At 36.8% G+C, this 24,486-nt stretch overlaps 1 protein-coding gene across 1 annotated transcript; it reads right to left on the bottom strand.

Moving 5' to 3' along the window:
• Positions 1-101: 101 nt before the first annotated feature.
• Positions 102-24,398, bottom strand: LOC139142619 (iron-sulfur clusters transporter ABCB7, mitochondrial-like). The gene is made up of 14 exons (XM_070712628.1): positions 24,228-24,398; positions 21,593-21,655; positions 19,633-19,842; positions 18,977-19,106; positions 17,036-17,222; positions 14,651-14,732; positions 14,256-14,432; positions 11,479-11,653; positions 8,345-8,502; positions 6,450-6,613; positions 5,048-5,177; positions 3,822-3,993; positions 3,552-3,655; positions 102-2,631 (listed from the first exon to the last, which is right to left on the bottom strand). The coding sequence occupies exons 1-14, from the start codon at positions 24,378-24,380 to the stop codon at positions 2,368-2,370; spliced, it is 2,169 nt and encodes a 722-aa protein (XP_070568729.1). The 5' UTR covers positions 24,381-24,398; the 3' UTR covers positions 102-2,367.
• Positions 24,399-24,486: the final 88 nt, after the last annotated feature.

Genomic DNA, 24,486 nt, shown 5'->3' with positions numbered 1-24,486 from the left:
TGAATCAATTTGTCTCAAACTTGGTTACAAAGGGACTGAAAAGAAGGCAGGATTTCACTGTGTTTTATATTCTGAATCTACTACATGTTCAAATATCACAATCTTCTTAACACTTCTCTTTATTGCAAAATACCCTGCATACAATTTTCTTTTAAAAAGTTCACATGAACCACCGTCCCTCCGGTGGGTGGAGGGACGGTGCATGAACGCTCCTTGACTTTGACTTCTTGAAGGCTGTTGGCTGACAGTAAAACAGGATATTCTTGGACAACACATTCCACTGCTAATGTCCACCCACCTCCTTCATGTATCATTAAAAGTCATGGTGTTTGATCATGACTTGACGGTGAAAGATGTCATTGATACTGCACCTACAATCACATTTTCTGTTAAAAAAATAGATTTGTTAAAGTCTGAACCATCTGAAAAGAAGAGTTTAATATGGAACCAGTATCTCAAACTTGGAGGTTAGAAGACTCATATAAACCATTACCTAAAAAAAGCAAAACCTTCGACCACATACATAGGAAATATTACCATAGAATACACCTCAGAGATAAATATTCAAACTCTTTATGATTTTAACATTCATTCCAGCAGTCTATATAGCTTGAGAGAACTCATTTTGAAAATGGTGAACATTATATTTTCATCATCATCTTGTTGCACCATGTAAAAAATTGTCCTTCCGTTGAAGTTGAAATGAAAGTCTAGTGACTGGGTTTGTACCAAACTTATTGTTCAGGTATTATGATCAGCAGAGTGACATGACAGAGACTTTGATTCCATACTGTTCTGTAAGAAAAGAAAGTTAATCCACTGCCATACTTGATGAGAAAAACTATGCAGCGCTATTCAGTACTGCTGTATTCTACAAAGACATCTGGAAAAGATTTTTCTCAAAGCGATTTTTCTAAATTTTCTAATATCATATCAAAGCCTTTGTTGACTCACAAAGAGAATTATGGTAAATTGATAAATTATCTATCATTTCCTTTTGAAAATAAATGATGACATTTTTTCCCATTAAGTTTGACTAAAAGTGGGATACCGTTGATCACTTGGAAACTGGGTAAACACAAGGTTGTCTTTCATTTACCCAAAGTAATTGCGTGATAATTCCTATTGATCTGTTTCTAATATAAACTGTCTACAAAAGTTTCTGCAAGTTTTCAGAGGTTAGCCATAGAAAGGCATGTCATCAGATATATTAAATATATATACAACAAACATGAAAAATTGTTGATCATAAAAACAAATGCATGCAAGAAAGTGCTTCTTTGGTTTTGTTCCTGAATAGTCTTTATAAAATTCTTCATTGCAAAATTTATTTCATGATATCTACATCATTCATTCTCTGTGATGACAACTGACTGGGCTTTGACATCCTTATTAATCCAACTTTACGAGTCAATAGAACCGTATTCTACAGGATTTGAATGATTCTATGCAAACAGTTGATCTGATACATTGAACAGTTGGTCATCTGACATTGTTTTATCTCACTGAATATTAAAGGTATACTGTAACCTGTTCCAATTTTGCCACAGTTACCTTGCAAAGAGAAAATCTAACCAATCACAGATTTTAAGCAGGTGGCCGCTTTTTAAAAACAGCGCCCTCACATGGGCATTTTGAATACCAAGGAATGCCCCTTTAACCATATATGGGCATATATAGATTACAGGTGACTGTATACCTTTAAAGGAGATATTCTCCTCAGAGCAGTTATACGATTGTGAATCATTGCAAGATGTTGTGTCAAAAGTGTCAAGGTATTGTAATTTTTAGTCATATGAACTTACACTATATGTCAAATTTATAGCAATAAATATTCATATTATCTTACTATAGTTTATGCATCTATCATGCTTTGCATGCATGTGTTTCTGTGTTCAACACTTCCTTGAGGTATTTTAAAGTAAAAGAAGTTCTGGCAAAAGTATGGCAACATTTGTACAAAGTTCATTCTTACTTCGTCATTTTATACATCTGACAATTGCAATCTGGGTTTACAATATCAGGAATGCAGAAGTCAAAATTATCAAATGTCAAAGTTCACAATTTGTATGTCATATGTCAAAGTTCACAATTTGTCATATGTCAAAGTTCACAATTTAGCAATCAGCTGTGTCATCCGATGTCTTTACTTAAGATTCTTTAATTTTGACATTTAAGATTAAGATTATTCTATAAACCCAACTCAAAACATTCAATGCTCATCAAACTTTACAAGCTATCTCTATAGGTACATCTTCAAAATGAGGGGAAAAGATCTTTTCCTGCAACTCCACCATAAAATAAACAATTTTAATTCCAAAATTGTGAGATTATTCCGGACTTCATATTCTGTAGATTCTTCTAACTTCAAAGGAGTTCCTCAGCATCAACACCTTCATTGTTATTCTCATCAGTGTCAGCCTCAGCAAAAAATGCTTTATTCTGATTGGTCCACAGATTATGATAAATACTGTCTGTATCACTAAGAAGTTCATAGTGTGTTCCTTGCTCTGCAACACGTCCATGGTCCAGAACTAAGATGTTATCACAGTCCATGACAGTTGAAAGACGATGGGCAATAAACAGAGATGTCCGTCCTGACGTCATTCCCTCCATCGATGCTAGAATATTCTGTTGAACAGTAATTTGTCAAATAGTGGATTATTGTTTTAAAGCTTTGTGTATCATAAAACGATGATGAAATTGAACATAATCCATTGTTTCAGGGGGGTTGATTTCTGTACACCAATATCAAAAATAGGAACAAAACTACCGGTATATGCTATGGTAAAGAGGTTGGTACGAATGGGAAAGAGAATAAACATAAAGAAATGGAACTCTGTTTCACATGTACATGTATTAGTTTACACACTTGGCAGTCATGACAAAGTGATCCTATGCACTATGGCTGTCAACAAAGTTAGACTGATATTCTCACATATTGACAAATCAGACATTTTTGTATCATAAGGTCAAAGGTCAATGGATACTAAAATGGCCAGGTTGCTCACCCCATGTGGAAACAATTTGTAGTCAACATGGACAACATCTAGAGTGACAAACTCGTTTGGTTCTGTTCATCCCCAACCCTTACAAACACAAACCTTGAGCAAATTCTCGTAAACTTCATAACAAGAACAGTATAGTGTATAGCATATATGCATGCATATTTATTTTGCAATAAAGTTTAAAATGACTACAAGGCAGGTATTTTGTTACAATTTTCTTTAACATCCAGAGCTATTTTACAGACATGCCTAAACTCATTTCATTCAATCTATCGCAAGTGTTTTGAGATTATGTCTCTTTTTAACGATAACATCAGCTGGCATTGTCAGAGATACATATGAGATTGACCTGGAAGATACCATTATAAGACTCAACCATTCTATGATAGAATCTAATAATGATATATGGAAGATACTATCATACGAATCACTTACTCTCTGATAGAATCTCGTGATGATGTATGGAAGATACCATTATAAGACTCACCTGTTCTGTGATAGAATCTAATGATGATGTATGGAAGATACCATTATAAGACTCACCTGTTCTGTGATAGAGTCTAATGATGATGTGGCCTCATCATACAAAACAATGGCTGGATTTTTCAACATTGTCCTTGCTATAGCAACTCGTTGTTTTTCACCACCTGCAAAAAAGTTGGGTACATATTATGATCAATTTTAGACATGCAAAGGTAACAACTGTCTTTATATCTCATGAAACTAAAATCAAGTTGCAAACATATGTACAACCACTGATGACATTATTAGATACGTGTACCATTACATCAAGGACTAACAAAATGAACAAACCTGAGAGTTTAAGTCCCCTTTCTCCAACCTGTGTATCGTATCCATGTGGCATCTTAACTATACTCCTATGAATGTCTGCTGCCTTAGCTGCCTTGTAAACATCCTCTGCTGTAGCGTCTAAGTTACCGTATTGCAGATTGTAGAATATGGTGTTGTGGAATAATACTGAATCCTATCACAGATTACACAGAGTGGAAAACAGTTAGATACTGGACATTGTAGAATATGGTGTTGTGGAATAATACTGAATCCTATCACAGATTACACAGAGTGGAAAACAGTTAGATACTGGACATTGTAGAATATGGTGTTGTGGAATAATACTGAATCCTATCACAGATTACACAGAGTGGAAAACAGTTAGATACTGGACATTGTAGAATATGGTGTTGTGGAATAATTCTGAATCCTATGACAGATTACACAGAGTGGAAAACAGTTAGATACTGGACATTGTATGTAGAAAATGGTGTTGTGGAATAATACTGAATCCTATCACAGATTACACAGAGTGGAAAACAGTTAGATACTGGAGATAGTACAAGATGGTGTTGTGGAATAATACTGAATCCTATCACAGATTACACAGAGTGGAAAACAGTTAGAAATGTCTTTGTACAACAGTGATTTGTGGTAAAGGTGAACCATTGGTCAGAAAGATTGAGTGTAAATGAGAAAGAGAAAGTAGAGAGTGTGTTAGTGTAAGTGCAAAGAAAACAATGTGATGAGTGCTCAGTGTGAATGAAAGTGCATGATTTAGAGTGTGGGGATGTATGTAAATGCAAGGGGGAGGACTAACAGTAGTCTGTGCAATTGAGGGAGAAAAATACCAGTGTAGGTGTGTTGGAATAACAGTATGGAAAGAGTGTAAACCAGGGGGAGAAATAAAAGTGTAGTGGTGTGTGTAAATGGAAGGGAGTAATAAAGGTCTAGGTGTGTATGCAAATGAGAGGGAGGGAATGACATTGTTGGGGTGACTGTAAATGAAAGAGGAGTAGTAACATTGTGAGACTGTTAATGAGAGGTGGGGGGAGGGCATAACAGTTTGTATATTTGAACAGAAACACCCATTGTGACATTATTAAGCTACATCATAGAGGCAGATCTCCTCCAAAAATATAATTTTTATTTTTTATTTCAATACATGCAGGTGGCAGAAATCCTGTTAATTTATATTTATGAAGAGTCCAGTCTACCCTGAAGATACAACAGACCAGTCTACTTACCTGTGGAACAACACCTAAAGCTTTACGTAGACTGTCTAATGACACATCTCTAATATCTTGTCCATTGATGAGTATTCTACCAGACTGAGGATCATAGAACCTGAACAATAGTCTGACTATCGTTGATTTCCTAATCAGTCAAAATGAACAAAACAATGTCATTATCAGAGTCCAATTACAGTGTAGTGTTTTACTTGCTACATTCAATATTCCAAGCTACTTGCTACATTGAATAATCCAATTCATTGAAGCATTAACCCTTTTCCTGCCAGACAGTATAAAGATTATTACTTCCCATCAGCCAAGTCAGTTAAAAAGCGGTATTGAGCCAAAAAATGATGTATTTTCACCCACTTGGCTTGGTATGTTATAGCATCTTTAGTCCAAAAAAAATCAAGTTTACAGTATTAATGTTTTCAACAGCCTTCAAATATACAGTATTATGTTAAAATACACCATATGGAATATGTTGTGTTTCATTAATTTTAACCATCTTGCCCTGTTTGTGAAAATATGGACTTGACAGGAAAAGGGTTAAACTTAGTTTGAAATGGCAGCTTAACAAATGGAAGTCACTTCAGACTGACTACAATAACTTCCTCAGTACTGTTTTATTTTGAAGCTGGAAAGAAGAAATAATTCATGTCAAGCTTATCATAATGACTCAATTCCGGGATTTGCTTTTTTAAAATCAAAGATCTCAATGATGACAATCTCTGTACAGATGCCATTAAGCATGGTTAATTGTACTTGTACAGGAAGACAACTTATTCCCTCCTAAATCATTGTGTCATACTTGTTGATCACTTGTCACAAACCTCAGTGTGTGACCATTATTGTGTCACAGTGGCTGGTTACTTGTCACAAAGCTCAGTGTGTGACAATCATTGTGTCACAGTGGTTGATCACTTGTCACAAACCTCATTGTGTGACAATCATTGTGTCACAGTGGTGATCACTTGTCACAAACCTCAGTGTGTGACAATCATTGTGTCACAGTGGTTGATCACTTGTCACAAACCTCAGTGTGTGACAATCATTGTGTCACAGTGGTTGATCACTTGTCACAAACCTCAGTGTGTGACAATCATTGTGTCATACTTGTTGATCACTTGTCACAAACCTCAGTGTGTGACCATTATTGTGTCACAGTGGCTGGTTACTTGTCACTAAGCTCAGTAAGTGACAATCATTGTGAAGAAAGTGTACTTTTGTTACCCATCTGATCAATCCTCATCTTACTGACATCCAAAACTGTTCAAAATAGTTACCCTATGATCCTATCCTGAATAAATTTAGACTTACTCCAGGCCATTTACCCTCAAAATTAGCTTATCCACTTATCAGGATCAATTACCCCTCCCCCTCCCCAGGCCACCCAAACAATGGTCCAAACACTTACCCTGATCCACTACCCCCTACAACAGCAACTTTTTGTCCAGTTTTAATTGTAAATGACATATCATCCAGGATCTTCTTGCCAGGTGTGTATCCAAAAGTAACATTTTCAAATGTAATGGTAGCTTCCTCTGAACTCACATCAAGTGGTTGTGCATTCCCTTGATCCTACAGAGATATCAATTTTTAATTGCTGTAACAGTGTTTAGTGACTGAGGACTTGTATCAACCATTGACAATAAATTATGTGAGTGTTAAACAGACAATGTTTTTATAAACATCAGCTTACTCAAACATGATATCATGACAAATTGTTTCATCAAATGTGGTTAAAAAACATGAAAAACTTTAACAAATCACATCAATTACACTGCACTGTTGCTCCTCTATGGTTCTCAAGACAAGCTTAAAAATGCACACACTGGTAAAATTCTAAAATCCAAAATTTGCTGGTCCTGTAAAAGTCTTAAACACATTGTAGATTTCATAACAATTTGTACTGATCTAAAATGTCATCACTAGGGACTTGCATAAAAACGTTTTACAGATGTAGTTTTGATTTTTTGACCAAATTAGTGGAAATATTCTTAAAAAGAAAACAACTAGATTTCACCACAATTTGAAAACATCTAAACTTGTTTATCCAAAGATACTTTCATGCCAAATTCAAACAATGTCAGATGAGTAGTTTGAAGAATATGATTTTTGACTGAAAATCACAAAAATAATTCTAAAAATATTATATGGCAGATTTCACCACAATTGCATGCATCTCAACTTGGTCAACCCTAGGAAGCAGTATGTATCACTATTCAAAACTATGAGATGAGTAGCTGTGAAGAATATGATTTTTTCATCAAAAATTACAACATCATCTATAAAATACAACATTGCATATTTCACTACATTGTGCAGATATTTCAGGTGGATCATTCCTAGGACAACCACTTCACCAAATTTCAAAGCTGTCGGATGAGTAGTTTTGAAAAAAAAGTTTTTTGACCTAAAATCACAAAGAATGCCTTAAAATTCAACTCTGTAGATTCACCACAATTTGCACACATCTCATCTAGGTAACTTTGGAATAACCTCAACCTCATTGCAGCTATTGACTTTCCGATCAGATGTTTTAGTGTTACAACTAAACTGTGAGAAGACACTCATGAATGAACAAATGTATCCTGCTGGAATTTCAAGATAGTTGAAATAGGTGACTGATATTTTACAAGTGTATTTTCTGTAAATTCTCAGACTGTAGTTGACATTGTTTTATCTTGTAGAGAATGTTGCCATTGGTGAATTACAACAAAGAAGATGCCACAATTTTTCTGGAATAGCTAATTTACAAAAGACTATCTGGAAATATTTTCACCATGATTGAATGGAGATTGCATTCTCCCACTATTGAGGGCAGGGGAGAATGAATATTACAATAACAAAAACATTTGTTTAAACCAGTATTTGCAGCTGTTTACAAGTGAAGTTGAACCAAAGGTTTGGGACCTTGTTTATGACCATTTAACTGTAAGTTTCTTGAGCAAGACATGGTATGCTTTACTTTGTGACAACCATATCCAAACCATCTACAGTTAAAACCTGTCTAAACTGAACGATTCAGGGACTGAGAATATTGTTCAGTATGGAGTGGTGTTTGGTGTGTAGAGGTCCTTTTAACGCAGAGTTCTATTGGAATGGGACTTGGAAAAGGGTTCAGTTTAGACATGTTTCCAGTTTAGACAGGGTTTGGTTTAGACAGGTTTCACTATACTCATTTCTTTCTGTATTTATCTCAATGTAATGGAAGATGAATTTTATCAAAGAAATCCTATTTTATCAAAGAATTCAAATCCTTAATAACCCAATGTTTCTCATTCAAAATAAAAAGCAATGTTACTTTACCTTGATTTTTGTGTCTAAGTTCAGAAGATTAAACATGGCAGTCATGTCAATCAGAGACTGTCTGATTTCTCGATACACAGTACCAAGAAAATTGAGAGGCAAGGAAAGTTGGAAAAGCAGTCCATTCACCATTACTAGATCACCTACTGTCATGTTTCCTGAAAAAACAATGATATCATAGTACACACTTACATCGTTTCAGATCAATATCATAATACCTTGGTTGTGAGTTAAATAAGGTTAAACCTGGAACTCAAACAGACCATGGTACAAGCAAAACCAAATGCATAAACGCACACAGAAATATGTGTATTTCCATTCATGTTTGAACATGTGGGTTTGTTTACTGTCATCACATGATCTTTTGACATACTAAGTCTATAGAACTACATATATCTGTTTTATTCTGGAGCAGAACCCTTATCAAACTGCAAAAGCAACTAATAAAATAATGCAGGCTAAAGAGAACAACAGAAAATACCGTCAATGACGCTGTACCTTCTCTAATGTGTGGCCAGGTCAGGTAATTGATTGTTGGCATGGAGTTGTTGGTAAATAGTTGATGATGTAGGGGCATGAGGTGGGATATGGACCCAAAGAACCCAAAAGATGATTAAATACATCAATCAAAAAAATTCTAACCTACAGTATAAACTGCCTAAAGATAGTTCAATGTGGAAAAGAAAGTTAAATAATTCAGAAATAAGAATTAACAGTCCAAATAGTAATGATGCACTTCCCTACTGACCTGAGTGCATGTGAAATACACAACCTGGCATCTGTAAATTAAATGTATACCAAGTGATCATTTTAAGTTACTTTTAACTGTTTTTAATGGATTTTCCAAAGAGTCCTGTGGAAATGATGAAAAACGCTTATCTGGTCTTGTGTTTGTAAAACCTCATTGCTGATAATTGTCATAGTATTGAAAAAAAATTGAAAGTGAAGAAATTACTGTTTTTAATAGGCATATTTTCCTTGAAATACATGACCGTGTAAAGAATATATGCTAAAAGTGTTAAGAGTAAATTTCTTTTCAAAAATAATTTAATCTGTGACCAAAGGATTTTTATTCTTTGAGTTTACAAATTCAAACATTGCAATTTGTTCAATCATCTTGTTCAGTGCAAAATTTATAAAATGACTGAAAAATTAAAAAAATTGGCAGAATTACAGTCTTTGTGATGTAAAATATGGGTTGACATCACGATAATTGTTAATCTGTTCAAAGTACTACTATACTATAATTAAAAAGAAAAGTTCATGCAGAAACGGTAACATATATTGTCCGCAATGTAGTGTTAATTTTGACTTTACATCAAAATATGCCTTTGCTGGATACCAAATATATAGGGCGAAATATTAAAATCAGCCATGTTCAGCAAAATCACACAACAGCATTGATCCTTTTCTAATTTGATTGATTTGCTTATGTTATCCTTGTATGACAGTCAGTACAATATGGAACTTGAACACAACACAGTGAATAAGTATGCTGTAAATGAAATGGTGTGGCTGCATCCACATGCAGCAATAGGAGTGCCTTAGTCTCTCAACCCTCATTTCCAACCTATCCCATCCCTGAAAAAATAGTTTGGTCTTATATTTATAATATTAATAATTTCTGTATTTGCTAAAATGTGCGCATCTCAAAAACTTTTGATCATAAACATTTTCATTGTTTTTTATAGCTGACCAGTCAGTTAACCTGTTTATTTTGAATATTTGCGCATTTTTCCTCAGTATTTGACATTTTCAGAATACCTTCTTATTCAATTTGTCATTTTCTAAAAGTTAAAATGCTCCTTGTGTGGTCAAGCTTTCCACAAGCATCAAATGTGATACTTCACATAGGAAGGTCTGCCTCTAGAGGGCGGGCATCATGAACAGTGTTTGTTAGTTATTTCCTCCACATAAACTTCTGATTGTACTGTAAACATTGAACATGGCCGACGTCCGATTTTCCTGTCTAAAACTTTCACTCATTTTCGTTCATATGACTCTGAAACTCCAGGAAACGATTGGGAAGAAAGAGTTATCTTGAAATATTGAGGTACTCGCCGATATTTTGCAAAATTTAATGAGAAAAAATGCAAGGAAAATGCCGACAGGCTTACACAATGACCGTTTTCAGACTCAGAGGCATATGATCATCTGCAGATTATGCAACAGGCCCATATCATGCACGTGAGGCCATGAGGGGATATCCACGCAACTCAGTACCAAACACTAGCGCACACAGAGTGAGCAAACACAAAGTGAGTACCCCTAACGTCAGCTCAGTAGTCTGTAATAGATCGTAGTCAACTAAGAACCTTGGAGAAAGGCTTAACACTGTGGCTATGCCGCTAAGTCCCTTTTGATTTTTGTCACAGCTCAAAATCGTTCTCCTGCACCTCAACCTGAACCATGAACACCCCCACCAGTTTATGATATGACCCATCACAATGGCATGACGTCAACGGATCTTGACAGACGGAAGTATTGACAGACGGAAGTAGTTGACACCAGCATACTGGTTTTCAACTCTAATACCTTCTCTGTCTATAAATAGACACGAGAAGGTAAAAACCATGGTCTCATTTCTAAATAAGGCTGGACATCAGCTGACTCATGATATATCAAGTGCTAGGGCTAAACATCATTTGACAGTGATGGAATGATGTGTGTTAATAAAGTATACGATACCAGGTCGTAGGGCTAGATATCAGGTGACACATATACTAGATGATAGGGCTAGATATCAGGTGACACATAGCTATCTTTGAACTAATAGTCTTAAATTAATTATAATGTTAATGGTCTAAAGTGCTCTTCTGCCTAAGAGTTCCCTAAAATGACCATGACTAACAACGGCAACATAATATGGTTGGCCGTCTCTAATTTGAAAATGAATAGGTGTTCATTATGTCCTGCTGTACGGTCACTACCACTAGCCATGTCTTACCTTCAGCTTGGTCTAACAGCAAATATACTCATTCTGAACTATATCTGTAATTGCTGTATATTTTTTTTGTCAAAATAACCTAGAACTAGTAGAAGATACCTCCCATTACGTTATTCAATGTTGATATAAAAATTGTTAAAGGGGCGTTTTATAAGCTCATTGGATACAAGGTACTTCATTAATTTACCTGCAATAATTCCTTTACTTGCAAGAACCATAATAGCTGCCAATGATGAGCTGAAAATCAAATTCTGACCAAAGTTGAGGACAGCTAGACTTGTAGTTGTCTTCAGCGATGCTTTCTCATACGTTGCAAGAACTTTGTCATACCTTTGAGCTTCAAATTTCTCATTATTGAAATACTGAAAGAACAATGTCAAATGGTACCATTAACTCACAACTTTAGATTTGCCAAAATGCTTGATACAGAGATTTACTGACCTTTTACCACATAAAACTATACTTGCAGATGAAAGCTTCAATAAGGAGTATGCAATGGCCAAAATTAATTGCAAATGTTCCAATTTTTGTAGAAATACAATGTGGATCACTGGTTATGAGGGAATGAATCATACCATACATGGATACTGTCTCACAGCTTTACATCAGCTCTGTATCATTTAACAGCAATCAAACTGAATGCATGGACAAGTCAGCTCATTCTTTTAACACTTTCACTGCGTAATTAATTTTTATACGTGCATTCCTGTGCGTAGTTTTCTATGGAAATATGGCTTGTAAATACTGATTTACATGCATGTGCTTTATCTTGTAATTATTAGAGTATTCGGGACAGTTTTTTCAATGAGTATTGCAATATGACAGAGCATCATAAAAATGCACAAAAGGTCATGTGACACACCTTGAAGATCACGTGATCATGGTGGCCATATTGGATTCGACAAAAAAAAATCAAAAATTGATGCATTTTTGTTATTTCAGTATATAAATATATTTTTCTCGGCGTAATACTTTAAAAATTTCTGCTTACATTTTATCAACTCAAATTCAGTAGGGGGAACACATACTCTAAAACATATTCCACATAAATAAGATTAATATGCATATTTATTACAAGTTCAAATCCGAACAACAGGTATCATCTGACATTCAAAAGAGAGCTATATTATAAGCTTATATACTGGTAACCAGACCGATGTGTAATTGTCATTGATAGATTGATGTCGTACAACATCCACAGGATACCCCATCAACGTTTGTGACGTCGGACACCGGCCCTTTGTCGCACTTTCCTCTCAAAATGCTCAGCTGGCCTACCTTCCTGTCTTGCTTGCGATCTCGGTCTTTGCTCAACTGGTTTGGGAACATATTGAAGTTTGGTATTAGAGTTGTAATTTGAAATTTGAGTTCCGCTATCTCCGTCGAGTTTAGTTTCACGATCAGTGACAATTTCACTATTAGTGTCTAGAAAAACATGCTCAAGGGCATAGTGGGTGTTAAACTGTGCCCGCATCGTCATTTTTAAATGCCCTCTGAAAGGAAAACAACAACCGATCACACGATCCTTACAAATCACGGCCGAGAAATGACTAAATATGGCGGCATCTATTTACAAATTTGGCGCGCATGCTCATTTAGGTTTGACCTCTACCTCGTCCGTTACATTAGACTTGAGGAAATAGTCAACAAACATGGTAAAGATCGAACAAAGCAAACGTATATCGAACGCATGTAAACGCGTACGTTCTTGGCGCGTTTACGCGCCTCCCGCAGTCTGGCCGTTGGCGCAGAATGCGCCCTCTCCCGCAGTGAAAGTGTTAAAGTATGAATAGGTTTAATTAAAGAGCGTCAAAACATTTTTATGTACATACTGCTTTGGAGGCACACACCAGAAATAGCTATTTTGTTCCGATAAATGCCAGAATATTAGAAATTGAAGAAAGCTAAGGTATCATAATAACATATTGAATTGGGAAAAAAAGATTTTCTACACTTTACAAACAGAATACCAGTGTGTTGTCCCATTGAAATGCAAACATACTTTGATTTGTTTCATATTGGTTTCTATAGTGTGTATTAAGTATTCTGTAAGTCTGAATAAACATTTCTTTTACAGTGTGTTCTCCAGCTGATCAGTTTCCAATTTACTCAAGATATTCACTAAGAAAAACTGGAAGCCAAATTCTATAATGTCACGATTAAAGAAACTGATAATTATGTGACTTTTTTCACGGAGAAGCATTGCATGACTTCCTACGATAACATGAGTATATAAGAAATGCCTGTACACCACATAGGTAATGCCAAGTTAAGGTAGTATGCGCCTCAAAAATGAAAGACCAAAACTTTTGCTCAAACTTTCCTCGAGTAATCTTCCACCATTCTCTTTCAAGAATACAAATTGGGATCACTTGCAAATTTTGGTACAAGAGAAGCAAGTCAAGATTTACTGATATTTGAAATGAAAAATGGCGGCCATCCCTGTATCAACTCTATGGAGAAAAACAAAATTTTTGATTTTCAAAAACTAAGACAGTGAAAGTTGTTCTTTTTTCAAGGGCTTCAAAGTGAGCCGTCACAAGTGGTAGATCAGAAAAGAAATGGAAAAGTTTGAGAGTCCAACTATATATCCCAGAGGTGCATTCTAAAGGTAGAAAGCACCTCGGGGACAGATATTCGGGCCTTTACAATTCTTTTCTGATATACCACTTGTAGGGGTTCATTTCAAAGCTCTTAGTGTAAGAAAACTTTTCGCTGGTTTTGTTTTTTGAAATTTAGAAATTTTATTTTTCTCCATAGAGTTTAGACAGGGATGGTGGCCATTCTGAATGTCAAATATCAGGAAATCTTGGGTTATTTGTTTCTCCAGTACCAAAATTTGCACCATCACCCCCTATTTTTGTTCTTGATTTTGAAAGAGAACGGTTGAATGATTCCTTGAGGAAAACAAGTTTAAGTCTTTATAGGTGCATTCTACCTTAACACGGTGTCTTTGTTGAATACCTTGACTGTTTCATAGTTAATCAGTGAATCAATTGCTTGGTTACCAGCTTCACTGTCAGCTTTGTTCATCTGAACTCTGAACTTTGTCCTCCATGATGTTATACTGAATGTAAATGCCGCATAAGCAGCCAGACAGCTGAGAGTTACGGCGGTGAACATACCACCACACTTGTAGTACTGTCAACAGATACACATAAGAAAAGAAACTCAGCTGGATGAAATGTCAATTACAAATTAAACTTTCTTTTTAAATGGAACCAGTTTTTGTACTTGAGTCTACATCTAAAAACAACTATGCACATGTCTACAACTGAATTATACAACAAGTACTTTATTGCATGTCCTTTATTTTTCCACAGAAAAGACAACTGATCAATTTCTCTCTTTATACTTACTAATATGGCACTGACTAGGGAAACTTCAAAGATAGTTGGTACGATATTGAATACCAATGCAGACAACACAAAATTGATGCCCCTGTAAAATCAAAAAGCAAGATTAAAACAGTTTGCATGTTGTAATTGGACGTGTTTTTACTATGGAAACATAAGAGAAACAAGTTATCGTGTATGGAACTCTTCCTGTTGGAAAATTGGGAGAACATGATGTCAGGGCTCCCGCTACCTATTCGCCAATTCGCCAAATGCGAAAGAAAGTTAAAAATGGCTACAAAATTCCTGTTTGGCGAATGTAGTGGCTATTGAATTCTTAGACCTCCTCAACAGAAAACTACACCTAACAATAAAATGTTGTAAGATGTTGAAACAGTTTACCCTCCTTCCTACAAAGTTGCAATGTATTGAAACAGTTTAATCTCCTTTCTACAAAGTTACAAATTTCCTGGTACGTAAAACAAACACTGTTGCTGTTCGATACTACAATACATCATGAACGTAACGGCCATGAATACACTGAGGCCTGCTTTGCTTCTGTGAGTCCCTGGGTCGTCCTTGAGTCTATCAAAAGTTTTACCTTCTTTGCTGTATCAAAATTTGGCCTGCAACTACTCAGTTTGATAGTAAAAACCATAATTTCAAAGGAAACTTTCACAAACGGAGCCATAATACAAAGGAAAAGGAGAAAATCTGAGGTTTTCTGAAAGGTCAAGTCTAGGTCATCTCATCATGTGATGTCATGCATGAAGACCCCCTAATTACACAATTATGGTTCTCAAGAAACCACCTAGGGTGGTCCAATAGGTGAAAGGTAATTTTGCTGCCTTCCAATTTAAATGGCATTCAGCTTGACTGACTCCCATTCGGCCTACTTTCAAACTGCTATAACTTATACAAGAAATTATGTGATTCTGAATGATTTTAATATTTTTGTAGATTCCATCAGTTTAATGATCTAGAAGTGAATGCCAATTTAAATGGCATTCAGCTTGACTGACTCCCATTCGGCCTACTTTCAAACTGCTATAACTTATACAAGAAATTATGTGATTCTGAATGATTTTAATATTTTTGTAGATTCAACCAGTTTAATGATCTAGAAGTGAACATCATCAGACATTTCTTGATGATATCAAAATATCAAATGGAAATATATCTGGGCTAAAATGTTATCATAATCATTAAACAATGAATGCCCTCAAACAGTGAGTAATTTAAATGAACATATATCGTTGTTCTTGTTTTACAAGAGTTCTGTTTGGCCAAGCCCTTTTTGTCTCAAGAAAAGTACCGCTTGATCACATCTATGCCATACAAGTAAAACCGGGGCCTTAAATACCACAATAATCGTATCTACACTGCCATTGTGCTATACCATAAATGCTGTCTTCTGCATGGAAAATTGTTTTACTTGTGTGTCTCAAACATTTAGGTTATGGAAGACTGCATAAATTTGCCACAAGAGAAGCCTGTAACTTATGACAAGCTATCATACTGTGAATACTAACTGAATGTGGCAGAAATATTCAATCTGTACCTCTTGTAATATACACTGAACATTGCTACCAGATTTTTAGAATTCAATTGTTACCTAATTTTATTTCTGGTGTTTAAAGTTTACCACCAAAAAGGATTTCTATCCCTGAAAAGTCATAAAAACACAAATTATAAATGCAAAAACTAAACACATATTTCTTTAATGTAAAAACCATCATGAACATCATACAAAACATCTTGATTTGTAAAATTAGGGATCCTGAATGACGAGAAAGCTGTTGCCACACTTGAGATCATAAACTGGCTAAAAGTTACTCAAAATGGCAAAAGATTTTTGATTTGGCTAATGAGTTGGCTAATCATTTTGGTGACTTAGGGGGAGCCCTGGATGTGATGTACCCCTTATGAAGAAATGGATATGCCTATGTCATAGCAACTTGAAAATATCAATGTGGAGTAGCCATCTCAGATCATGACATGAAATCAAATTATCATCTTCATATCATGATCTTTTCAGCTGCATGATGGATATATAGGCGTGTGTGTGTTGTTAAACATCAGTAGAAGCTAAAGATAAGCAAACCATTAAATCAATGCATGACAACCAAATTGGATCATTTCACAAAACATACTCAAATGCATATACATATGTCACAGTACATACATGTAGGGTATACACGTTGGCTATGTACAACAGTTGTAGACAATCAGCATATCGCCAAACAGCCATATTGTGAAAATACTGCACATTTCATCATAATTTCAACAAATACATAAAACAATATCCCTTTGAAGAGAATGATGTAGATAAGGACTCATTTTTTTTATTTTGAACAAATGCAATCTGTCAAGATTATCAGACACACTGAACATAATAGTTACACATACCTGCTGCCTCTGTCAATAGCTTTTGATAATGCTCCAGTTTGCCTTGACAGATGAAAGTTCAAATCAAGGGAATGGAGATGTATGAAGACATTTCTGGCAACCCTTCGGATTGAATTCTGAGCAACCTTGCCAAAAACAGCATTTCTAAATTCATTGAAGAAAGCAGCACTGGCTCTTGCCGCTCCATCTATAAAACAAACAAACATATAATGATATTCATCTTCCCCGACAAGTTCATTGAAAGAAAAGTAAAAAAGACTAAATATGCAGTACGGTACTACGTGACATCTCATACTAATATGGCTGTTCAATCAATGGTCCCCTGTTTCTGATAAATTAATTCTGAATAAATCACTTGTATTCTCTACAAACACACTGATGGAACACAGCAGTCAAAAGAGAAATTCATTTAATATTAAACTACCGGTACATGGTTTACCTTTTCTGGAAATTTTCCTCAGACCTGACGTTCAAACAAATTCTCAAAGCTTTGTCAAAAATATTTAACTAATAAAAGATAAGTGTAGTGATGCCAAATACGACACAAATGTCACTCAAATGTCACAGCATGTCTAACTTTGCCTTAATACAATGTTTCAATAGTTACACTGTGTCATTCAGAAATCAGAAAATTTTGGAATACTGACAGATGTGGCATATAGCACTACATACGATTTTACAGAGTTCACAATGATCCTATCTAACATTGTAAACAAAGAAGTCTCATTGACATAATGATACTTTCTTGAATGAGTTGTTTACTGGACCAGTTTTCATGCCATGTTACATGAGTGTGATTGCTATTTCAGTTTTTATCACCAGGACTCAACACACAGAATGATACATAAATTCTGACTCCCTATTAAACATTCCTTTCTTTCATACCAATATTCAGGCTAGATACATCAGGGCTCGAACTTAACTTTTTTACCTACTTGCCCTCAGGGCAACTTTCCAGAAATTTTACTTGCCCGAGGAACAAAATTACGTACTTGCCCGATTTTTTTGTCTGTTTACATTGTTTGGGCAGAGATCACGAAGACCAAGCAATCTCAAAATGTGGCTGACGGCATCATATCAATGCAGGTTCTGTTTTGTCTGTATTGATAATCGTGTTAATTGTTACGATCCATTAGTGTTGGTCTTCGTGATCTCTGCCCACTCGTCTACCAATATTCTAGTGCAGGATTGGGGTCATACAGTTGAAGGGGTGGCCCATCAATCGATATTCGCATCAGCAAATCTCTTTTCCAGAAGTTTTGAAACTCCCGTTGTCATTTCCTTTCATATATGTCGCACTTCTGCTTCTTCACTTAACTTTCCACTGAACTCGATGCTGCGACCGCTATAGCTTTATCACCGTCGATTTCTGAGTGGCCGGCCGGTTGAACGTGTACTGTATCCCCTGACACAGATCCTGTTCCGGAATCTGTGACTTTGTCAGGCGTAGATTTCAAAAATGTACATGAAAACAGGGTGGTTTGCTTCGCTGTGACGTACAGTCTGCGTTGTCTCAGTCAGGTCACCGCGTGCAAAGTGGCTGTTGAAATTACTGACCAACACCCCCTTGGAGTTACTAGCGACAAGCAGGTGAGATTAGACTTCCCGAGGGAGGAAAGACAACAGCTGAATATCACTCGCTGAATGTTGACGTCCAGCTTGTCGGTTGTGATACCCGCTTTAGTGACTTGAAACAGCGAACATTGTTTAACAAAAATTCTTGAGTTTTTTATTCCCAGAACATGTAAATTTTATCAAAGTCTATCACTTGCCTGACCGGGCAAGTGTAATTTATTTTACCAGCCCAATGTAAGGTTTTACTGGCCCCGGGCAAGCGGGCAACCGTTAAGTTCGAGCCCTGTACGTGATTACAGTTTCTGCAGATGAAATGCATCATGCTCAGGAATTAATTCGATACAAACAGATCCAAATTATACTCACATCCTAAGACCATAGCTGATGCCACAGTCACCACACCACCAACAGTGCTACTTGTGGCTATCTCTGCCGGAGTTGTATTGAGGTAGTCAATGGCATATTTGAATATAAACGGCACCTGTACATTGATAAGCTGTATGGTAGAAACACAGAAGCAACAGATAAATTAGTTTCCGTGTGCTTTTCAAAATTTTGTTCAGGCTGTACACCATACACCGACATCAAAATGGTGACAATATTTATCACTATATAGCATCCTAGCCCTACATAAGTTTTTCACCAATGTGCCCTATGCTACTAGCATAGGTCAGTAGCGATTCTAGAATTATGCACGTAAGCATCAATAAAGCCAGCACCCTACTGGACTCCCATAGGTCAGTACGGATTTTAGGATTATGCATATATATCAATACATACTGCACAGTCTACTGTACCTTTCATGTTGGGAAAGTGAGCAATGTGGATGCAAGGACCAATTCTCCATTAGGTTTGCTTATTTATGTCTTTACAAGTAGGTAAGTAACACTATGTTGTATTATACTGTTTCAAAAATGTCTTACGTGTTTAAATTAAAAGGGAAAATAGACTAAGTATGGCCACTTTCACATGAAGTATGCCAGGTACATACTAAATTGAGTACATTAATGTTTCTAACATACCTTGGAGCCTACTAATAATCCTAAAGCTACAACAACTCGTGCTCTAATTCCAGGGGCATCTTTAGGCCATATGTAGGTTGTCATGGTTTTCATAATGTCCCATCCACTCACACTATCGTTTTGACTTGTTGAATTTATCAAGCCATTGGGGCCATGACCATGAAAACAATCACGATAGAGAACTGGTGATACAACTGGCAGCTGACTGGACTGTAACACAAAGCAACAAAAATCAAAATATGATACAGATATTACTTAGGATTATAACTGAGATGCTAGCATTCAAAATGATGCTGACAGTAAAGGTACCTGAGATGACAGCATTCCAAATGATGCTGACAGCAAAGGTATGTGAGATGCTAGCATTCCAAATGATGCTGACAGCAAAGGTATGTAAGATGCTAGCATTCCAAATGGTACTGACAATAAAGGCAACTTAACCCTTTTTGCTTAAAATTTTGGTTCAAATCTGTTTTCTATGCAAAATGGGGCAAAATGAGTAATTTTTTGGTGTGCCTTCAGAATATTTTTGGCCTAGATGGATACAGGTTTTATTCTGGTCGGCTTCATGAAAGGCTTACAAAAACAGTGATTCATCATCCCTTTTGCTTTCAGCATTTTTTATTGTAATTCTCAGAAAATCTTCAGAAACAAGGTGTTGTAATGATTTAGGTGAAATATTTCTTTCCTCATGACAAATTAATCATGAAGCAGGGATTTCGACATGTAAAATAAGAATATACTGAAAGTTGATATAATTTTTGACACTTCTTATCCACATATTTGAGATGCAGGTTAATCTAGTACAATTTAATCCCCGCCTGAAAAGTGTGAACAGTCCAGTGTTTATACAGGCTTCACAATGCCGGTGTTTTTATAGTCTTCACAATTAGTATGAATCTAATAAAAATGCCATCAAAAGTGCATTTTATATTCCTTGTTGCAAGAAACAATTTAAATTACAAAGACTGTGACTATGCAAATGAGACTGGTTTGCATTCCAGAAGACAATGATCGAGTGTAACTGGGACAGATAAAGTTGCTGCTATTTTGTACATGATAACACATGCTGAGTCATGATGTGTTTGTTTTTATAAATCAACACTGATGACTGTTAAAATCAGGTGACATCCGAAATATTGCACTTGACAGTGTTTTTGCATGTTTTTGCATGAACACAGATGAATGCAATTTTTCTTGAAGTCAAGAAATTTATCAACAGTGAATGAGGGATCAGGAAACAACATTACATATGCTTGAAGTTAAGGCAGACAATTAATTGGCATTTGGTAATGCTTTTAACACTTTGAGTGCTGTAATTTTTTCCACCAAAATGTTAGTGCAACATTTTGCAATTTTTTCATGAATTTTTCTGTGATAATTTTGGATCGAATGGACATTACATTACATCTGAGCTACATTTTTTTTACGAAATTTGCACAAAAATCTGAATAAAATATTGGCTGGGGTATATTTATGAAAGAGACAAAATTTGACACCGGATGACATATGTCTGATCATGATGGACAACACCACACACATCCACATATCATACAAGCTCCATGTCACTGACAGCGGACCAAAAAATTGCCTGGGGTATGTTTATAAAGGCGACAAAATTTGACCTTTGCACCAAAAGGGTCTGTTTGGTATATCCTTCGATTTTTTTCTTTTTGATATTACTATGTTAATGGATCAGGTGGCATATTGAGATAAGTACAAGTACTTTCTCTTCATTAGCTTTCTGTTGGAAGATGGTAGTGTTCTGAAAATCAACAATTCATTGTACAACAACAACAACTTCACCCTCTTTTCAGGCTTGAGTCTCTACATATAGGAGCATTATTCAAGCATGTTAGAGAAAGTTGGGCCTGAAACTAGCGAAAGAGTTAAGCTTCTACGTGTACATGAAACTTTAAACTGGATGCATATGTGTCCATTGCAGTTTAAAGGTACTGACTTTTCCAGATTTGTTGACTTGACGATGGCCTTTCCATGCCGGTCCAGTTGAATATCTGTGGATCTAATGAAGAAATAAAATGCCTTAATTTTATTCTGTTCGTATGCATGATTTCAGTTGAAGAGCAACCACCCATTTTGACTGCACAAGTTTATACTTCTGTATACAAGTGTTGTTTTTCAGAGTGCAATAGGCAAGAGGTTTTATGTCATACACAGAGATGCAGCTGAAAACACAGTCATAGGCACTGGAATTGCATCACATTATGTTTTAAGTAGCTGCAAAATTGTAGCGCTACGGTGAGGCGGTCGGTGATTTTTTGTTTTTGCGACTTCGCTCACCTGTAGCGCTACAATGCCGATCACCCTGTGGAGTATAAAATAAGCACATCCCACTGGACTAGGCGTGTTGATGTGAAATGCTACATATTTACTGCATTTGGTTGTACCGATTTATCACTACTGAAGACTAAACACTATACTACACTTAACCTTGTCGTTTATGGGGTTTGGAATTTTTTCAAACACGTCGATTGCTTTCTGAAAACATTTCTGGGAGCAGCCATTACCAACTTCTACTAATGGCGGCTCCAGAAAACGGATGCCCCACTCTCAATGTTTGTGGAACGCAATCGACGTGTTTGAAAAAATTCCAAACCCCATAAACGACAAGGTTAACACGCCTAGTCCAGTGGGATGCGCTTATTTTATACTCCCCAGGGCCATTGGCATTGTAGCGCTACTGGCGAGCGAAGTCGCAAAAACCAAAAATCACCGACCGCCTCACCGTAGCGCTACAATTCTGGGAGCAGCCATTACCAACTTCTAGTAATGGCGGCTCCAGAAAAACGGATGCCCCACACTCAATGTTTGTGGAATGCAATCGACGTGTTTGAAAAAATTCCAAACCCCATAAACGACAAGGTTAACACGCCTAGTCCAGTGGGATGCGCTTATTTTATACTCCCCAGGGCCATTGGCATTGTAGCGCTACTGGCGAGCGAAGTCGCAAAAACCAAAAATCACCGACCGCCTCACCGTAGCGCTACAATTTTGCAGCTATGTTTTAAGAAATGACTTGTGGAGAACTTTATACTGGATTTTGAATGACATGTAAATTTTGCGTGGAATTTGGCGGTTTCTAGACGTTTCGGCACCAAGTCATTTCGGCCCAAGACGTTTCGGCCTCCCGATTTCAGGCCCAAAGTCGTTTCGGCACCGTGACCCAAGACGTCTTGGCACTGCTCAGGGCTATCTGAGCGAACTAGTGCTGGAGCGTAATGTTGCACATCCAAGCACTAAAAAAGGGTAACTGGTCGTTTCGGCACCAAGTCGTTTCGGCCCAAGTCGTTTCGGCCTTGCAATTTCCGGCCCAAAGTCATTTCGGCACCGCAACCCAAGACGTTTCGGCATCCCTGTTTCGATTTGTTTTCAAAGTATTTAGTAATTGACTTACCGGTCATATTCGTAAGCATGACCTTTGCGTTCTGACCAGTACTTTTCTGTGCATTTGTGTGACATTTGCCGTGCTGTTTTGGCACCGCTTTCAAACATTTGCCGTGTCGGCGGCTATTGCTATCGATAAACTTGTGTCACAGATTTGAAAATGATATGAAGTTTTTTTCTTACGGTCTCTTACTATGTTCTCACAAAGTGAAACATGATTTACATGAATGTTATTTGACACTACTTTTTTAGTGCTTTGATGTGCAACATTTTTTTAATACGCTCCAGCACTAGTTCCCTCAGATAGCCCTGAGCAGTGCCGAAACGTCCTGGGTCGCGGTGCCGAAACGACTTGGGGCCTGAAATCGGGAGGCCGAAACGACTTAGTGCCGAAACGTCTAGAAACCCTAAAAAAGTAGTGTCAAATAACATTCATGTACATCATGCTTCACTTCGTGAGAACATAGTAAGAGACCGTAAGAAAAAAACTTCATATCATTTTCAAATCTGTGACACAAGTTTATCGATAGCAATAGCCGCCGACACGGCAAATGTTTGAAAGCGGTGCCAAAACAGCACGGCAAATGTCACACAAATGCACAGAAAAGTACTGGTCAGAACGCAAAGGTCACTCTTACGAATATGACCGGTCAGTTTGAAAACAAATCGAAACAGGGATGCCGAAACGTCTTGGGTTGCGGTGCCGAAATAACTTTGGGCCGGAAATTGCGAGGCCGAAACAACTTTGGCCGAAACGACTTGGTGCCGAAACGACCAGTTACCGAATTTGGCTATGGATATGGGTGTTTACATACACTGTTTTCAATAATACCTTCTTCAATGAAGGGATTGTTTTTGCTAGTCTATATTTTGAGCATCATGAAGCCATGGGGGTCTTTCTTTCTACCTCCCTCCATGATGAAGCAAATGCCACAACAATTGATTGGCTGTCGATTAACTACAACAAGCAACACTGTGATTAGGAAACGGAGGACGACAGAGGGGTGTTCGCCGTGTACCGAATCACAAGCGACTGTGCGAAGGCATGATGGCTGACCGCAGTGACTGCATGCATTGCAAGGAATTTTGATGTTGAAGATCACCGTTTGGTCTGCCCATACGACAGAGTGCGTTGAGCTGGAGACCGATATACAAGACAGCTGTTTATCGTGTTTTCTAAAATTCAATACCTGTTTCTGGCATAATGAAATCTGAGTAATAAATATACAGCTTCGTCGGTTGTACATTGGCGGTGATATCCTGATTCTTGATCCATGGGCGATGCCTGACGTAAAGTATTTACCGACGACACACAAGTCCGACGGCAACCTGTGGGCTGCCATTTTGGACAAGGAAGTATGGGTATATAAAAAAGGGGAAAAGTAGATCGGGCTTTGGGCGCGTAATCAACATCGTAATGTGCCATAGCACGCAAACATTTAATTCCAT

This window comes from Ptychodera flava, chromosome 10, assembly GCF_041260155.1.
Source record: "Ptychodera flava strain L36383 chromosome 10, AS_Pfla_20210202, whole genome shotgun sequence".
In the NCBI taxonomy this organism is placed as follows: Eukaryota; Metazoa; Hemichordata; class Enteropneusta; family Ptychoderidae; genus Ptychodera; species Ptychodera flava.
This window is presented reverse-complemented; position numbering and strand designations above follow the sequence as displayed.